The 18,825-nt window shown below is 42.7% G+C and overlaps 1 protein-coding gene across 2 annotated transcripts in view; it reads right to left on the reverse strand.

The window, feature by feature from the left end:
* Positions 1-18,825, reverse strand: part of mylka (myosin, light chain kinase a) — a 62,687-nt gene that overhangs the window by 30,911 nt on the left and 12,951 nt on the right. Inside the window, exons 4-13 of one of the 2 annotated variants that reach the window (XM_018741653.2) lie at positions 11,579-11,786; positions 11,157-11,205; positions 9,770-9,935; positions 9,300-9,465; positions 9,023-9,044; positions 8,656-8,851; positions 8,322-8,550; positions 7,605-7,808; positions 4,865-4,999; positions 3,168-3,320 (exon numbers count right to left, since the gene is read on the reverse strand). In XM_018741653.2, coding sequence (XP_018597169.2) covers positions 3,168-3,320; positions 4,865-4,999; positions 7,605-7,808; positions 8,322-8,550; positions 8,656-8,851; positions 9,023-9,044; positions 9,300-9,465; positions 9,770-9,935; positions 11,157-11,205; positions 11,579-11,786 — 1,528 coding nt within the window. The remainder of the gene's footprint in view (positions 1-3,167; positions 3,321-4,864; positions 5,000-7,604; positions 7,809-8,321; positions 8,551-8,655; positions 8,852-9,022; positions 9,045-9,299; positions 9,466-9,769; positions 9,936-11,156; positions 11,206-11,578; positions 11,787-18,825) is intronic. The other variant, XM_018741654.2, reaches the window with a different exon arrangement.

An 18,825-nucleotide genomic window follows, 5' to 3' on the forward strand; every position in this document is an offset into this window, starting at 1 on the left:
ACAGACATAATATTGCAAAACACTTTGAAGAAAAGCATTCGCTCAATGAATAAACAATAATCAGTATGCCAGAACTACGGGCCAAAAATTGCTTAAACACTCCACACATGTAGACGGCTATCACTTCTCTTTCAAGACAAAATGGCGATATTATGAAGTTTATATCATAATCATAAACATTACTGCAAATGAAACTATCCAGTCCAGTGTCACTAGAGTTCCAGAATCCACCCGCAACGATAATACAGAAACACCGTATCCTGATCAACGCCTGGGGCAGTTCTCATTAGAAAGCTAAAAGTAACTAACATTCCCAGGTAGCTCACAAATAATCTCTGTAACTAGAAGATCATCCAGGTGACAGTGGAGTGTCCTTTGACACCATCGTGAAGATTAAAAAGAAAAAAGGTTTGCGCTAGAAATAACCAAACACCACTGTCCATCCATGCTACTCCACAATCTGGTGCGAACTGCCTAAATTAATTGTCATCACACAGACATGACCCCCCCAAGGAGCAATGCTGCACTCTTTCCCAGCTATTCTGTGTTGCACCCCTGTTCTGAATCCCTGTGTGTCATACCTGTGGTGTTAAAAGTTATAAGATTGAATGTAGAATTATGATTATTTCCATAAGAAGACTACGTAGCAAGTGACACAAGATGTGAACGCAAAAGTCTTGCTAGCAGGTGGTGTGTCGTCTTTGGTGTGTCGACCTACCAACAGTTTGTGCGTTTCTTTAAAGAAAACATGACCAAGACAATAGATGGGGCTGGGCTGCTTGCCTTGAAAGTCCTAAGCCTCTTCCCTAGAGCCTGAATACAGAGACTGTTAATAAGATTTGCAGATTTGGGAGAAGAACATTAATCCATAAAAAGCAGGACCTGCGCTAACCTCACAAAGGGGCTGTGCTCCATGCTTTATCACTGCATAAAAAATGCACTTCCTGTCCTAGTAATTAGTATGGCAATAGGTTATTACTCTGGGTTCTTTAATAGGTCGATGGAGTTCAGAATGGGAAGATGTGTCACTTTTTTAAATAAGCGTGCAGATTTTCATCCTTTTCCGCCTTTTTCTGGAGATGTTCATCATATAAAATGAAAAAGACATACAAACAAGTCTGATCTTTTAAACAGAGTTCTAGTTTTAAACGAGTTGCTGAAGAGAATGCTGAATGCAGAAATCAATCTGTCCAGCAATTATTCATAACTGCTTGTTCAATGCAGGATCAACCTGGTCCAGAGCCTATCCCAGGAACACAGGGTGCGGAGCAGAGTAAAACGTGGATCGAAACCTGTCCGTCGCAGGTGCTCATTCACTCGCGCACACCATGTGCAGTTTAGATTCACCAGTTCACCTGAAACACGTCTTTGGACTGCAAGCAATTAAAAGCTTAATACTTAATTAAGTTAAAACACAAAAGCTGAGTGTCTTTCTTTAGAAGCCCCAAGACATCTGGGAGGGAATATGGTTGCATCAGTATGGTCGGTCATTTCTTTCTTCTTGGCTTTTACACCGTCTGAGCCTCTTATGAATAAACATTGAGTGGAGGACCGTAGACTCAAGTTTAGACAGAGCTTCTTTAAAACTCAGAAGGCCGTCCCCTTCCCCTCCATCTCAGATGGCCCAGGTGGTCCACGCTTTCCTCATTTGGACTCAGTCTGGGAAAATGATGGCATTTCACATTCTGCTCCCCGTTGCGAGCAACTTACAGCGGAGAGACAGGATTCACCCAGGAATGCTGGGAGCAGATGTTTCCTTTAACAACATCCCATTGGCTGACCCTAAAAATAACATTCTCCAAGTTTGGAATTCACGTATCATACTGCATAAGTCTATCAGCACAACACTGACACCTTAGTAAAAAAAAATGCCCATTTATTTACTTTATCCTTCCCCAAGTATTACTGAGTTGCAGCCTAACTATCAGCTCCTTTCAAATGGCTTCAAGTGATGCAATTTATTGCATTTGTTCTGTATGTAAACACACACACACACACACACACACACACACACATTTTCAGAACCGCTTGTCCCTTACGGGGTCACGGGGAACCGGAGCCTACCCAGCAACACAGGGCGTAAGGCCGGAGGGGGAAGGGGACACACCCAGGACGGGACGCCAGTCCGCCGCAAGGCACCCCAAGCGGGACTTGAACCCCAGACCCACTGGAGAGCAGGACCGCGGTCCAACCCACTGCGCCACCGCACCCCCTGTATGTAAACATTAAACTGTTTTACTTACATTCCGTTTACTGACAAACACATCGATTTCATACCTTTATGAATTTTTACTTTCCTCAGCCAATGTGCTACGATACCAGTTTATATCTCGAAAAGCAATTTTCCACAACTGATGTAGACGTGGAGGGAAACTGCATCCCAATTACCACACCATAATAACATATCAATTTTTGTGCGAAAGAGAGATATCAACTTTTGGACGTAATTATCTTTTCTATCCTTTATCTTAGACGAAAAGAATAAAGGTATGAGAAAGTGATTTCTCTTGCATTTATTTTCATAAATATTATGAAACATTATGACACAGTCCAGCTGGAAGTAGCTTGATCTCTCACTGATCCAACAGGGTATTTTACATAAACTTGCTTAAAGGATACTTAATATCTCATCACACTGGATAAGAGTGCTAGACATGTACTAAGTAGTCCATGCCAAGAGCAGTGCAAAAACAGTCTTTAGAGCAAAAAGTGTCTGGAAATGTGAAAATTGGACGACAGCTTAAAGCAAAGCCACAAATGTACATATTGCACAGCTCCGAACTTTAAAATGAAAACTTGTTCAAACACAGCCCATATGCCACATATGAGAAAAGTAAATGTTTATGCGTCCAGGGAATGTTACGAATCAAACGAAAAAAGATGCATAATCTTAAAGCTTTTACGAACGTAAATAAAATAAGAGTGTGCATGCCTCTAACAGTTGTTAAAATCCTACAAAAGAAGATGTTTATTAGACCATGTATCCAGCCCAGATGTTAGATACATTGACCTCATCATATGTCTTAAGAATTAATTAATCACCTGTAACCATCATGGAACTCAACAGGCAATCAGTGAGCCCTGAACCTTGACCTTCAGTGCTTCATCATGGATCCAGTTGCAGGATGAGTGAGCAGTATGAAGCGTGATATTTGCCCGATGCTCACCTGTGACACCCCCCTGGGAGACGCACGAGGCCTGGCCGCTGTTGTTCTCTGCCGTGCTCGTGTCCAGACCCTTGTCCTTGGGCCGGACGCCCCGTCCCGCCGGCTGGGTTGCGTGGTCATCACATGAGGAGCGCGCATGTGACGCAGACTTGTCTAAGGATGGGGTAAACATGTGAACACCAGAGCTGGAGGGTGTGAGTATAATGTAAAACATTGTCTTATAATAATGCAATCTGTGAAGGAGAGGTAAGGCAGAACTAATGTATTTCTAACGGTGCTTCAGATATCTGTGATCGGCAGCTTCTCGTAAGGGTCATTCCACAGGTGCTGTGTGCTCCTTACGTGGCCCTGGGCTCAGTACACGGAGCACCTGCGGCACAGCGACTTGCGCTTCGAAGATGCCAGTGGCAAGTGATTTATACGTTGCACAAAATGTTTCCTTATTGCAAATTTCTTCAGGCGGTAGTTTTATTGCAGGGAAAATTAGATTAGCAGGAGTTAAACTGTTTCCCATTTCAAGAAAGGCATTTGGTCTGCATTTCCAACATTTTTTGTTTTTTCCTTGCAGGTGTTTCATGATTAACTTGGGCCCATCAGGAATCTTTTAGCCTGCTTTTACCGTCTTTTGCTTACATTTACAGTTTACATTTCTTTGTTTATTTAGCAGACGCTTTTCTCCAAAGCGACTTCCAACGAATTCTATGTAGTGTCATCAGCCCACACACCTTCTTCACCAAGGTGACTTACACTGCTGGATACACTGCTTACACTGGGTCACTCATCCATACAGCAGTGGAACACACACACACACACACACACACACACACACACACACACACACACTCCTTCTGTCACTCACCCACTATGCCTGCCTATCGCCTGCTTTTACCACCTTTTCCACGTGTGCTCTGATACAGAATTATGTTTCAGGATAAACTGCTGCATGCTTTGCTTAATAAGGTTTCTCTTAGTCTCTTTTAAATGTATTTGTATGAGTTCTCAAACAACATTTCCCAACTGCAGAATTAAGCCAGTGACTGGTGCAGTGTTCCCTGGGAAGCGACCGCTCTGTTCCAGAGCAAATTCACAGGACGCTGTAAGTGCCGAAAGCTCGGGGATCTTCTCACTTAACTGTGCCTCTTTAAGAAAAGTGGCCCTTGAATGAAAACTGCATTCAGCATTAGCGGCTTTCATTAAATTAAATTAAATTAAATGGAACAATCCATTCTTATACTGTATTTTCTTAAAACGTTGTTTCAGCAGCGACTCCCGGCCCGTGAAATATACCGTGCAGTTTTTTCACAGATATCTGTTAAGATTATTTTATCGCCTGATTGGACTTCCGTGACGTTTCCACGGAATTCTGTGGAAGTTTTTCTGCTTGCAGTGATTTACACCTCAGAGAGTTTTTTTCAGCGTCTCACACTGAACAGCCGTAACAGCGGTAGTCAAAGAAGCAAAAATACTCACTGCACATTTTTTCTGAATCAAGTATAACTACAAGCAGTTAAATAACTGTCTCTTCCCCCGTTTACCCAGAATGCCACTACAGCATGTAAAGAAACACATGTAGTAATTTGCAATAGAATAAAAAGATGAGGAGGGAAAGGAATTCTGAGAAAAAAACAACGTTGCCCCCTGCTGGTGGAATTTGATGACCAAGGAGAGCGGCGTGTGTCCGGGTAAAGAGTTCTCACCGCCCGGGAGCCGGGCAACTTGGGCCAGAGGTTTGCCCTCCGCTGAGCGTGGAAGGACACATTCGTCTCTGTCGGTCACGGCACAGTCCCTCGACGCGCCGCTGAACACCGGGGCCTTGACTTCCACCCTGGGGCCTACAGACAACGCAACAGCGGCCGTCACTCTCTGTGCCCGAAACGTGCCCTCATGCAGCAGCCCAACACGATTCTGCATGGAAATCCACACTAAACGAAACTTCAGCACTGAAAGCGACTGTCTCTCAACACTATGTACCACCAGCACCGCTGCCCCTCAACGCTGTCCCGGCCGTACACCGCTGTCCGTCAGCTCTGTTACACCAACACACCACCTGTCATAAGGCGCTCGCATTAACGATATGAGACTATTCCTTCACACTGTATTAGTTCCTCTGTAGTAGATCGTGCTCACTGTCCTGACTCACTGTGCTGCTTTCAGAGATATTCACATAAAATCAGAACAAAGACAGGACAGGACATGACAGGATAGGATAGAACAGGGTAGGATAGGATGGAGCTTTATTATTTCCTGCAGGGAAGTTCACAGTCAGTGAAAAATCAAATGTCATAAACCTCCGTGATCATGCAAACATTTCTCCTGAAATCCCAAACGGTGATGGTGCCAACATGATGGTTCAGAAATAAATCATTTCCCCAATCATGTTAGACCATGTGTTACATTATGCCCAGGAGACTTAGGAAGAGGATCTTGACTTGTGTTTCAGTGGTCATGAATGGTCATCCATATGTGTCCATAAGTCTCCCCTGCCTGAACCTCCCTCAGCACCCTGGAACAAAACTCAGGTTTCATTCAAAGACTCTGCCTCACTCCAGTGCATCTTCAGCGGATATTTCCAAGGACATCTCAGCTGTGCTTCAATGCGTAGCCTCTCTGGGTACCTTAATTCATGATTCTGGAAATATGATCTGATACAAACTTAATGGACTGGGGCGCCTACACGAGAAACATTTAACAAAAAATTTGTTTTCTCTCTCTCTCTTTAATGTTGTGGATCTCCACCAGAGGTTCCACCTGTAAGTATGTGTAAATATGTGGATGACCTCATTTCTCCCACTGGAAAAATTGACATCTGAGTTGCATGACAATGTTAATCACACACACAGTCTGAAACTGCTTGTCCCAAGCAGGTTACGGCAAACCGGATCCTAACCGGGCAACACAGGCCGCAAGACCGAGGTGGGAGGGAACACACCCAGGATGTCGCGCCAGTCTGCCGGAAAGCACCCCAAGTAGGGCTCGAACCACAGACCCACCACATAGGAGGACCCAGCCAAACCTGCTGCACCACTGCATCCCCTGCTACAATGTTAATGAATTCTGGAATATCTCGACACCCTTCTTGAAGTTACTAGAAAGTGCTAGATGATCACATCTTGAAAATATATTATATCCTTTTGACCTGAGCTCTCGATCTGTGCAATTTCTCAGTGTACTGTCCCTACCTGTATGCTCTAGTGACCCTATGCTCTTCATAAAATCAATTAAAAAAAATTGTGCCCAGGATTTGCCCTCATTTTATTGCCCGGTTATCGCCAGCTGTTTTGCATTTCAAGCCCTTAAATTAACTCTTCCTCACTTATTAGTTTTATTGCTTATGCACACATCTGCTTTCATGAGTATGTCAAACAAATGCACACACACACACACACACTATCTACAGCCGCTTGTCCCACGTAGGGTCGCAGCAGGCCAGGGCCTGGCCCAATGGTGCGGGGGGTGCAGATATGCCGCGGATGGGACACCGGTCCCCCACAGGGCACCCCAAGCAGGACTCAAACCCCAGACTCACCACAGAGCAGGCCTCATCCAAGCCTGCAGTGCCACCATCCCCCCCCCCCAAATAAATGCACTGACATGGCATTATAACCTAAAGACTTTTTTCCCCAGAAAATTACAAGAATAACAATGATCAATCATTATGAAACTGTACTCTTTTACCCATCAGTAAGAAGATGCAGAGAGTCCTTGAGCCAGTAGATGGTAACAGTGAATAACAGCTGCCTCAAAGCAACATTCCTTTCAACTACTGAATAATTTCTTTATACGATGGTCATACTATAAATGTACGCAGATATGGTGCACATGCACACACACACACACACACACACACAAAATAGTTGTACTGAACACTTAAAATTTGCTTTGTTATTAGCTAAGGCCTCAGAGACGAGTAACATATTGTGTCTGCAACCATGACAACAGGTGAACGTCACAAGTTTTTGAAATACCTACAAACTGATGGCAGTACTGCTGTGGTCAGTGGGCCATGTCAAGTGGTTTCCTTAAATGGTTACGTTTGTTGTTACCAAACACTGGTCACAGGAAACTGTACTACTTCCTCATGGCTGAATTAAACTAAAGTCAACAAACTTCACTTTACTCGTTTACTTAGCAAATGTTCAGGCCCATTGCATGTTTGACTGATGGAGACATAAGGAACTAATCACATGAACTTTACTTCCAAGATTTTTATTGTCATGCTGTGGAGCTTCCTGATGACCTCCATTCTGCGTGTGAACTCACCGTGCTGCAGCTCGCAGGCAGCAGTGCAGACCACATACAGCAATTTATGACTTTTTAATTGCATTTTTTTTTTTTATCATTCACTTAAACGAAATGGGACAGTAAACTTTTTAAATCACTTTTTCCTTCTCACATTTGTGCGTATGTTGCAGGATATGGGTTACCCATTGCCCCTACTTTTTACACCGAGTCTCCAGCTCGTTGATGCCTTCCCTCTGCTGTTGGTGGCTGTGCACTCGTAGATCCCGCCATCTTTCTTTCCCACCCGGTCCAAGGAGAGGAGATGGATGCTTCCCTCCTGCTGGATCATTAGCCCTTCCTCTCTTCTCAGAGTGGCTCCATCTCTGGTCCAGCTCAGGACAGGTGCTGGAGAGCCTGAAACTGAGGCAGATCACAGAGGTTGAGGAGTCAAGAGGTGTCATCTACATTCTGTATGGAGAACAAAGGAAAATTTGTTTTGGGTTCCTTTCTCACAGGGTTAAATCTAACTGAACCAGGATCATACAGGACATGTAAGACAAATATTTAAGCCTACAAAGCCTTACACTCAAACTTAAAAGATCTGTAAACCATCCTTAAACATGTTGCAAGGAACATTCAAAGTTCTGTTGAGTCAGTTCATGCCAAAAGGAAACGCACACAATTTCTGAACCACTCGTCCCATATGGGGTCGCAGGGAGCCGGAGCCTAACCCGGCAACCCAGGGCAGAAGGGACACACCCAGGACGGGATGCCAGTCCATCGCAAGGCACCCCAAGCAGGACTTGAACCTCAGACCCACAAGAGAACAGGACCTGGTCCAACCCACTGCGCCACCGCAGTCAGTTCATGCCAAGAGGAAACGGTTACAATCAATCTTCCAAAGAAAGCATCCTGGAATGAATATTAAGTTACCTTGGCATTTAAAGACAACTTTGGTCCCTTCGAAAACATCTTGGTTCTGAGGTTTCATTTCAAAGTGAGGAGGACTTCCGAGTATTTTGAACCCACTCTCCCTTTCAGACCTCCCTGGGGACACTATTTCTCTGGCCCCATTCGGAGTCCACTTTTCCATAGCCTGCGGTTCTCTCATCACGCCTCGGATTTGGGGTGCTGTCCTGGCTGAGTGCTGCGCTCCCACCTCCTGCAGGATGATGGGGTGATTAATCAACTCATGATCTGTCAACTCGTGCTGATCAGCCAGCCTCCCAAGGAGCTGGACCCCTGGGTCCATAACCAGCCTCAGGACCTGGGCAGGTTGTCTCCATGCCTCTGTCTGGGGATGTGCCGCTGGTCTGTTCTCCTTCACAGTACTTGTAGAGGTTTGCATTTCCTTGTCCCACTGGCCCGTCACAGCTTTCTGTTCAGCTGCCAAACCATTTATTCGATGCTTGACAGCAGGAGAGTCAGTTGTTTTTGCAACAGGAGCCACAGGAGCTGCTGGACTGTTGGTAAGAAACAAAAAATAGAAACAGAAATATTGTATCAGATCCATCATGTCCACATAGAATATTTCAAGATGAATGTTCATAACACTAAACCACAACGTGTATAGCTATAATTTATGGTATATGTATATTTCGTTCCAGTAAACGTAATTAAACAGTTATACTTACATGCCTGTCTGAACAGAAGAACCTAAAATAGAAATGGAATTTTCTATCAAATCTAGCACACGTCAATCCAAAGAGTAACCCACTACTAAATATATAAAGGGGTTCTTTTTACATTACGTTACTATTAAAAACACCTTCAGGCAACATTGTCAAATTCATTCTTATTCCAGGCTTCCACTCATTCTGACAAAGCGACAATGCTAGAGCCCGGTTCGAAAGCATGGTGCAGCCTAGCAACAGATGAAAGGAAGAGGCCTTGCGAGCGGCCATTCTGTACCCTGAACGGTCAGCTCCGCCGTTGCCATGGCCTTCCCTGCATTGTTTACCACCAAACACGTGTACTCCCCCGCATCGTCTGTGCTAACATCACGGATCTCCAGGAAGTGGATTCCCGATTTCTCAAACACACTGAATCGCCCACCTGGCTGCAGCTTCATGTCGCCCTGGGAGAACCAAAACACAGTTTTACAGGTACTGTATAACCTGTGCTCCTCCCACAAACACATATCCAAAATTATTGCAGCCTAAGCATTTAGGGTGTACAGACTTCAATAATCTCCGTCCCTTGCCCAGAAAAAAAACCTGATCTGAGTTACAGGTGTGAATAATTTTCTGACTTCCTACCCAAATGGTTTTAATTATTTGACAGACTGCAAGCCCATAAATCCTGCACAGAGTATAAGTGGACAGACTTGTTGCGAAGGATTTTAAACTGTTGTTCTCTTACTCTGCAACCACGTAACTCACCTTGAGCCACAGGACCTGTGGCTGAGGACGGCCCGTGATCTTGGCGGAGAGCTTGCAGCTCTGCCCTACTTTTGCGAAGACACGGGAGGGCTTTGTCACAAACTTCGGGGGACTCTCTCCCCAGATGCTGGGCTTGTTCTCCATAGCAGGCACTGTAAAACGCCCCCTTGGATTGTGAAAAGGACAAACATAAATTACATCAGCATGAAATAACATGTCTGTTTGCATGAGAAATTAATCAAGTTTAGTTCATATTGTGATCTAATGATAAAGCCAGAAGTCATATAAAAGAGAATTAACAAAGTTCACAAACTCAGTCTCTTCTAAAAATAATGATGCCCAGTGGACAAAGTGAGCAAATAATAACCCATGTCACAGCAAATATGTTTTTTTCTTTTACAATAAAACATTCATTTTTATTTTGAAAAGAATATTAGCTATAAAAGATCACTGAAGCTAAAGATGCACTAATTTATACTTTAATTTCGATCAATGACAAATTAATTGCAAAAAGTTTAGAATGGCTTAATGTCATCTTTTATTATTTCTTATTCATTATTTCTTTAGTGAGGGGCGCGGTGGCGCAGTGGGTTGGACCACAGTCCTGCTCTCCGGTGGGTCTGGGGTTCGAGTCCTGCTTGGGGTGCCTTGTGGCGGACTGGCGTCCCGTCCTGGGTGTGTCCCCTCCCTCTCCGGCCTTACGCCCTGTGTTACCGGGTTAGGCTCCGGTTCCCCGTGACCCCGTATGGGACAAGCGGTTCTGAAACTGTGTGTGTGTGTGTGTGTGTGTGTGTGTGTGTGTGTGTGTGTGTGTGTGTATATATATATATATATATGTATTTCTTTAGTTTGTGCATGACTGTGCACCTTGTTGTTACGGGTCATCTGTCGAGCTACTGTGTATAAATTTCTCAACAAGAATTAACAAAATTCCAATCCTACCCTTCTATCATTTGATATGGGTCTCCCTCACTCGCTCATTACTGATAACTGCTTAACCAACTCAGTGTTGTGGTTTGTCTAGAGGCTACACCAGATGCATAGGGTGCAAGGCCAGCGAGGGTACACTCCAGATGGGTTTCCAGCACATCACAGGGCTCCCTGCCCACAGGCACGCACGCACGCACGCACACACACACAGTGTACACTTCACCTGAAACACATGTCTTTGCACTCTGGGAGGAAACTGGAGCACCCAAACTAACACAGCGAGAATGTGACAACTTCACACAGACAAAGTCTGATTTAAACCTGCAATAAAACCAACAGCTCAGGAGCTGTGGGACACCAGTGCTACCCACTGTGCCACCATGTGTTGCCACACAATAAATGCCTTAAATAATAATAAGCAAAACAATAAATGTATTTAACAATGACGATGTCTTACCCTGTTGTTCTATTACAGGAAAGCAGGTCATATTTATTTGGAGACACCCCTGTTTGTGAGAAAAAAACCATATGAAGCACAACAGCAGTAGGCAACAAAGACAGGCAGTCCAGGGTTTTCCCTTAGCACTTCATCCTGGTGGTTCCCTTGGCCTTAGTTTCATACCATCAAGCCAACTACTTTAAAAAGTGACGGACACTTATAATACCATTTCACAACTAATAAAGTCACTGGAAACAACTCTATTCCCAACTGACAACTGTTTTTTGGTTGGTTTTTGGATGTAAAAGCTTGACAAATGTGTTTCATAAAAGAAAAACCCTGCCAAGAAAGAGTGTGATGCGAACTGTGTGCACTTGTCTCAGAGGGAGTATTGGAAATCCTTGGGCCTCTAAGTTTTCTGTCAGTGTCAGAAAAGCTACCTTCCACCATGAGCTCCACTGTGATCTGCCGACAGCCGGCATCGCTGAGAGCCTCGCATTTATAGAGCCCTGCATCCTCCATCTGCACAGTTTGGATTGTCAGGCTGAAGGTTCCACGAGAGTTCTGCTCCATGGCATGGCGGTCTCCAGCGATCACTGGCTTGCCATTCCTGTGCCAGATAACCTGGGGCTCAGGGTGTCCTTTTACCTGCAGACACATGGACAGCAAAGGTCATGGTGAGTGGCAAGTGCTCAGCAAATGGCTCATAGAAGCCACAATCTCATTCGCTTTTCAGCAGCAGTAGCACTGTAAATGAAGAACCCCTTCGCTCATCTACTTCTGCTCGCTTGGTGGTCCCGTGCACGAAAGGCAAAGCTCGGAGGTTCTCGGTTCTGGGTCCGTTGTGGTGGAATGACCTTCCCCTGTCACTCAGAACTGCGGAAACTCTGTCAGTTTTTAAGAAAGGTCTGAAAACCCACCTTTTCCAGATCCACTTCGCCCAAGATCTCTCCAGCTCATCTATGGTGTAACTGTTCACGCATCGTAACTCCAGAAGCATCCCCAGATACAACCTTTATTCAGCCATTACTCTGGTATTGTACTGCTCATTTGTGTATCTTATAATATTTAAAAAAAAAAAATTGGTGTGGGTATCGGGATTTGTCTATCCTGTATCTTATGCACCTACTTGAACGATGAACCTCGGTGCAGCAAGTGGTAGGGAACAAACTAGGTTTGCTTGAGACTTTCATGTCTGCAGCTATGCCTCCTTCCCTCAATGTAAGGCATAAATTGTACTTTTACTGAGATGTACGTCGCTTTGGAAAAAAGTGTCTGCTAAATGAATAAATGTAAATGTAGTAGAGAGAGATGCAGGGCAGGAAAAAATACCCTGTCATGTTGTCAAATTACCAAAACTGCTGACAGAAGATATCTCAAGGGCAGAGCTTTTTAGGTGCGGTTGGTAAGTTTTTAATAGGCTCATTTTGATAAAAATTTTGCTCACATGTCAACACCAATTGTCCTTAAATCATTACTAAACATTACAAAGAATTTATTCAAAAACATTAGCGGAACTAATGGTACAGTACTAATCACATTTGGAATGGAATTACACTGCTCTCATAGGGTGAGGACTATGGTAAAAGATATTTTGAGCACCCTTCTGAACCATAATTTAAGCAACCATAAGGACATTAAAGTCATGACCTATGTAGTCTGACCCAAGGGAAAAAAGAAATCTTCTTTAAAAATTTTACAAGAAGAAAACACACAAATAAAGCCTCCCACTCTGCTGATTATTCCTAGAAGTTGTTTGCAGTCAGGCACTTATAGGTTTAATATGTAACGTATGTTAGGCTCTTATTCTTGTGCCCATATGAAACTGACTGGGAGACCTTTAAAGAAATTAACTTTTCAGATCAGCCAGAGTGTGTGCTGCCAAGTTAATGGAACTCCCTCCTTTAATGGAATGTTTTAAGTCTGCTCAAAGGAAAAATTAGGATGAGGACTGTATTGCTGAATTAACAGAGAACATATGGTTGCTGAGAAGATACACTAAAAGGACAGGGGTGTTGAGAATATAGTTCTTGCTATAGTGAAACAAAGGATATCTTGGGAACTTTAAAGCATAGGGACAGCATTGGAAAACACAGGTTCTCAATGAGATTACAACAGTGGGATTGATATCAATGGAACTGAGAGCTTGGCTGGGCCACTGCAGGACACTGACCTTTTTGTTCTAGAGACATTGCATTGTTACTTTGGCCTTGTGTTTGGGAATACTGTCCTGCTAAAAAGTGAATTTATTCTCAAGTTCCAGGTTTTAGCAGACTGAAGCAGGTTTTCTTGCAGTATTTCCCTGTACTTTGCACAATACATTCTATTCTCAAGATGACCAGTCCCCTCCTGAGGAGAAGGAGTCCCATACCATGATGCTGCCACCACCATACTTCACTGTAGGGAAAGTGTTTCTAGAGACATAGACAGTGTTAGGTTTGCACCACACATACCACATCGAATTATGGCTGAAAACCTCTGTCTTGGTCTCATCTGACCACAAAACCTTTTCTCAAAATCATACCCATGATCTCATGCTTTCTCTCATACCCATTTTTTCTAACATTGTTATGAAACAATCTTTTATTTGTATTCTCCTTTTCCCTTACCCCTACCGCAATGTATTTCAACTCCAACAGTCAGCAGATAATTCTTCCAGCTATTTCTAATGATAACCCTGTGCCTCTGAGCCTTCATGTCTCCTTCTGATGTTAATACTTCTGAAACTCCCTTTCAATACTACTACATTTTCTTTATGAACTTTTCCTTCTACTGCATCCACAGTACATCTAATAAACCCTTTCTTTTCCTGTCTTTTCTCGTCAACTCCTCCCTGCCATACTGCTTTTTCCTCAGTTTTCAAGCAAATATGTATCACACTTCTGCTGTAAATCCCACCCTTATTCAAAATCACAGACCAGAATCCCTCATCCCCTTTTTTCCCAAAACATGAGAATGTGCTGTTTTTCATGAATGCTCTAACTTCCCCAGGCTGAATTCTTGGACAAAAGCCAATCAGGTTTCAGGTCTGGAAACTCCTTTGAAACAATCCTTGTTGCTGACTCCAAAGGTCTCCATTCTTCAAGAGCAGGCTCACTTGCCTCTATTCTCAGTCTTGTGAACTTATCAGCATCATCTTTTATGCATAACCAATATCTCTGCCTGCATGAACATCACCAGCCTGTACAAGCGTGTCCAAAATATAGAAACTGCTCATTTCTGTATGTTCCATCATGTATTTCCTCAGTTCTGCACCAGACCATAATGAACCTATTCTAATGTATTGCAGGAGAGACCTTAAATTTCTATAAAATGCTACAATAAATCATCTTCTCAGAAACTCAGTGATAACATTAATCCATAAAACAAACAACAGCAGTGTTCTATCAAAGAACCCGCAACATCTTCACTAGTTCTGACATTCAGACTATGAAAGATGCCCAACTTTGCACTGGCTTCAGCTCTAGGTTACTTCATTCATCTTTCACAATGCTTATTTTCCCTGAAACGTTTCAGTCATCAAAAATCCAAAAGCAGGGGAAACAGCTAATAAGGATGCATATGGACAATCTGTACTCCTATTTCAGTACCCATGTTTCCACTGGTAGCCAGCCAAACCTCCCCTCTTCAAACCCTTTAACCCTCCCCATAATTTGGGGAATACCACATTTCGGAAGAGAACTGTGGTAAACCTGTTAAAGCAGAAACATTACACCAAGACCTTTGCTTTGAAAACCAATGCAATACGCCTGTACAGGAGAATTGCTTTCAATTAACGGCTAAACAAAAAGGAGAGGAAACTATCCGCTGTTGCAGCTGTTACTAATTTCAGACTGAATATACAAATTAATGTGGCTTGACAGCTTGCAGACAATTGGTACCATATGGAATCCAAATTCCAACATGGGACCAAAAAAAAAAGGAATGTGCACAATATGAAGCACTACTTTATACTTGAAAACTCACATTCCTGGGCTGTTGAGCCACCTTTTCTTCAGTTCACTCTCTTTCTAAAGTGTACAGACTCATGCTGTATGCCCAAAAATAGCAATATCTAGTCTAAAGTATTTATTAAATCAAAGAGGCACTGATGTTTTTATCTGGACCATGGCAGCCCTGCATTTATCTGGAAGAACTCGTGAGCAAGATTCTTGCTCACAGGGCCTACCTGTGGTCAAGAACATTGTCTCAATGCCCCCAAACAGAAAGCTCACAAAGAGGCAGGAAAAATCCGCAATGTGGTCCATGAAGACATACTGTTTGGCAAATCGGAAAATTTGTTTTGGAGCACAAAAAACAGATGGGCAACAGCAGGTCTGAATTAGTACCGTGATACACCCAAACAGAATATCAGAGGAATCTATTTATATAAATCCATCATAATAAAGTGCACAGACTTGGGTGCTAAAGAATAAAAATCAATGTCCAAGCCAGAAAAATACATCTCATCTTTTGTTCCAAGTTAAAGTTGGACTCATTTAAATCCAGTTGTTAATTGTTGGTGTCCTCATTTCAGTGTTTAGCCAGCACTTTCACCAAAAGCCACACACACACACACACACACACACACACACACACACACAGAGTCTGAAACCACTTGTCTCGAACAGGGTCGTGGCAAACTGGAGCCTAACCGAGCAACACAGGGCACAAGGCTGGAGGGACACACCCAGGACAGGACACCAGCCTGTCACAAGGCACCCCAAGCAGGACTCAAAACCCAGACCCATCAGAGAGCGGGACCCAGCCAAACCCGCTGCAGCACCATGCCCCCCGATCCCAAAAGCCACATAAAATTTAAAACTGTACTAGTTTACATAGTTGAATATTTAATGATGTGATTTAGGTTAAGTAAATTTCCTAATGGTTAAACAATCCTGCTTGTCCTTGGACTGAAGCAATTATTTTCAGGTTACAACTTACTGTTTTAACCTGTCAGGATCAGATGTATGTATTGAATGTATAAATTATACCAGTCATTTTAAAAATGCATTTGCACTGAAAAAAATTTATAATTTTATTGAAAAACACTATTGCTCATGAAATAAAACCTAAAGAAAGTCTCAACTGTATTTTGTACTTGCATGAATCAGCTATTAATGTTTACACAGAAGTGAACAGTGTTTTGAGTTCATACATCAATTTTTTCTAAGAAATATGATCTGATTTCCAGAAGATAAAATCACTTCATTCCCAGAAGAATTTGCTATATCCCCGAAGTGTCTCCTCCTATTTCTAAATGCTGCAGGACATGAGGGTAGACTAAACCTTCATTTGGCTCCAGTCTGGTATTCTTTGTAAGTTACCTGTAGCATAAAAGGGAACTGAAGCAGGACATATTTTTCTATGTAAATGAAGAACCATGTTAAAGTACCAATATCTCATTTCCAAGCTCAACATAGCTGGCTTGCACATGCCTAGCTAGCAAGATGACAGACATTTAAGTGCTTCTGAAACAAAAACCATATAAATGGTATCTGTCTGAAATTTCTTTTTTTTTCCTTCATGTAGTACAATAATTTGTGGTTATTTTAAAACCTATTCATAAGAGTAGACTGTAACACAATACTTATTGCCATTGTCATTATGAATTACAAAAAAGCCAAGAGTTCTGCTTCAGTTATCAACATGAAAAACAGATGTGTGAAATCTAGATCTGATCTGCGAAGTAAAAAGAGTGATATCTTGAACTGTGACTAAACGCAATTATTTTCCACTACAGAACAATTGCCTTTTCCAGCCTTGTCAATATTTCAGTTATCTTCTTTTTATGAGTACGATTTTATGGTTTCCTGTTATTTGAATGAAGATTTGTGGGATTGTTTTTTTCAAGGTATAAACTTGAAAACATTCATAGGGCTCATTTATAAGTGCCAAAGGAGGCAGTGTCCAAAACAGACGTTCCAGAAGACAAAATAGTCTATAAAAAAGTTATTCACGGCACACCAGCATGCCTGTGGTTGATCTGATTGGCAAACTGGAGGCCCACAGTAATTCCGGGGTCATCAAAACCATAATTCCTAAATACCTTAAACAACACATGGCCTTTCTGAATAATTGATTCCACTAAATAGTGTTTAGAAGGGGTCTAGTTCAGAGTGAACTTGAATCTGGATACCAGCATTTGCTGTTCAACATCTGCTTTTGATATCCCCCCAGCTTCCAGTGACGGTTCTAGCAGTATACCTTGAGAGCACACAAAAATGCTCGCATACTCTTCCGTGTCCATTTTCCAGCTGGCCCTTAATTATGTAACAATGCATTTTTTTGTTCAGAACCCAAATGGATGGAAAGAACCTGAGGTCAGCCGTATGCTTGTGTGCATTTATGACCTTCAGCTTGTTGCAGTTGCAATTACACACCTGAGGCACACAAAGGCACCACCACAGTGAAATGAGGACCACTGTAACAAGAAACAGGTTAAAGAGGGAAGCTTGTAAACACTCATTTGCTACTCATTTGTATACCACTACATATTTAGATATAGGCTTTATGCTATCCAACAATTGAAGATGCATTAATATTCAATTGTGTAATTCAAAATAACGCTTAATAACTAGGTGCAGGTTACTCCGGTTTAAATAATTTGATTGTTGGTCAATTGCCTGTTAGACAAACATGCAGACTGCAAGACATAAGTGGTCAGAAGTATCACAAACAAAACGTGAAAACTTCTAATGTAACTAACAAGACATGCATTATTTAATACATACACCAAAGCCCAGCTTAAACACTCAAGGTCTAACAGGAGGCTATAGATCCTGACTCTGTCCATGATGGATGCTTCTTGGCTCGGGCAATACTGTGGTAAGAATGCAGAGATCCCAGGAATGCATTTCCCCAAATCTAGGAGGAGAGGAAATGTTTGTACATGGGTGTGCTTGTCATCAGGAGCTCCCTGCTATATGAATCACAGAGGGGAAAGCAGGAAACCTGGTGCAGCCTAGCAGTGCATGTGTCAGGCCACGGTTGGAGGCCCGGCAAGCAGATGTTACAGAAGTCTCAGAGGTGTTCCACCGTGGTGCTGGTGTTTATGGCCCTGGATCAACGCCGGGCTCCAACTGCAAATGCAAAAGTCCAAACACATGGCCTAGGAGAAATCAGTGCTTAATATGCCCATAACCCCCCAACCCCTCACCATGGGGGATCAGTGACAACCTCAGTTCCAGTACTGTGCAAATTACTTCAGTAGTCCAGCAGCTCATTGACACTGCACCACTTGGAAATGAGATGATTTGAACTCATGCATCAGTGAAAAAGAATCTAAAAAGTAAACAAGGCTTGGGTTGTAAGTAAACTAGAAATTACAGTCAACAGAGTGTTCTCCTGTTAATGCCATGTAGTGAATGCAAATAGTCATCCACGTAAATACCTGGAATGACTTTCTTTATAAAGCCAGTTGTCAAAACAACAAAAACATGGTGTCATTTCTTTATTTCCTCAATCAATTTTCTACAGTCAAAATAAAATGTGTCCCTCCTCACTACAGAAAGACAAAAAAAAAAAAATCTGCAAAAAAGCAGTTGCTTTCATTTATTAAACAATAATATTGTGTTCATATTGTGGGAGAACTCCAAGCTGAAACTGATCATCCAAGTGGAACTTGGGCTGCCTGTGATGTGCATCAGGAGCTTGCAGAAAATAACTTTGGGAAGTGGACAGTCACAAGATGAAGGCATTTTAATCC

The sequence above is a fragment of the Scleropages formosus genome, chromosome 12, assembly GCF_900964775.1.
Source record: "Scleropages formosus chromosome 12, fSclFor1.1, whole genome shotgun sequence".
Lineage (NCBI taxonomy): Eukaryota > Metazoa > Chordata > Actinopteri > Osteoglossiformes > Osteoglossidae > Scleropages > Scleropages formosus.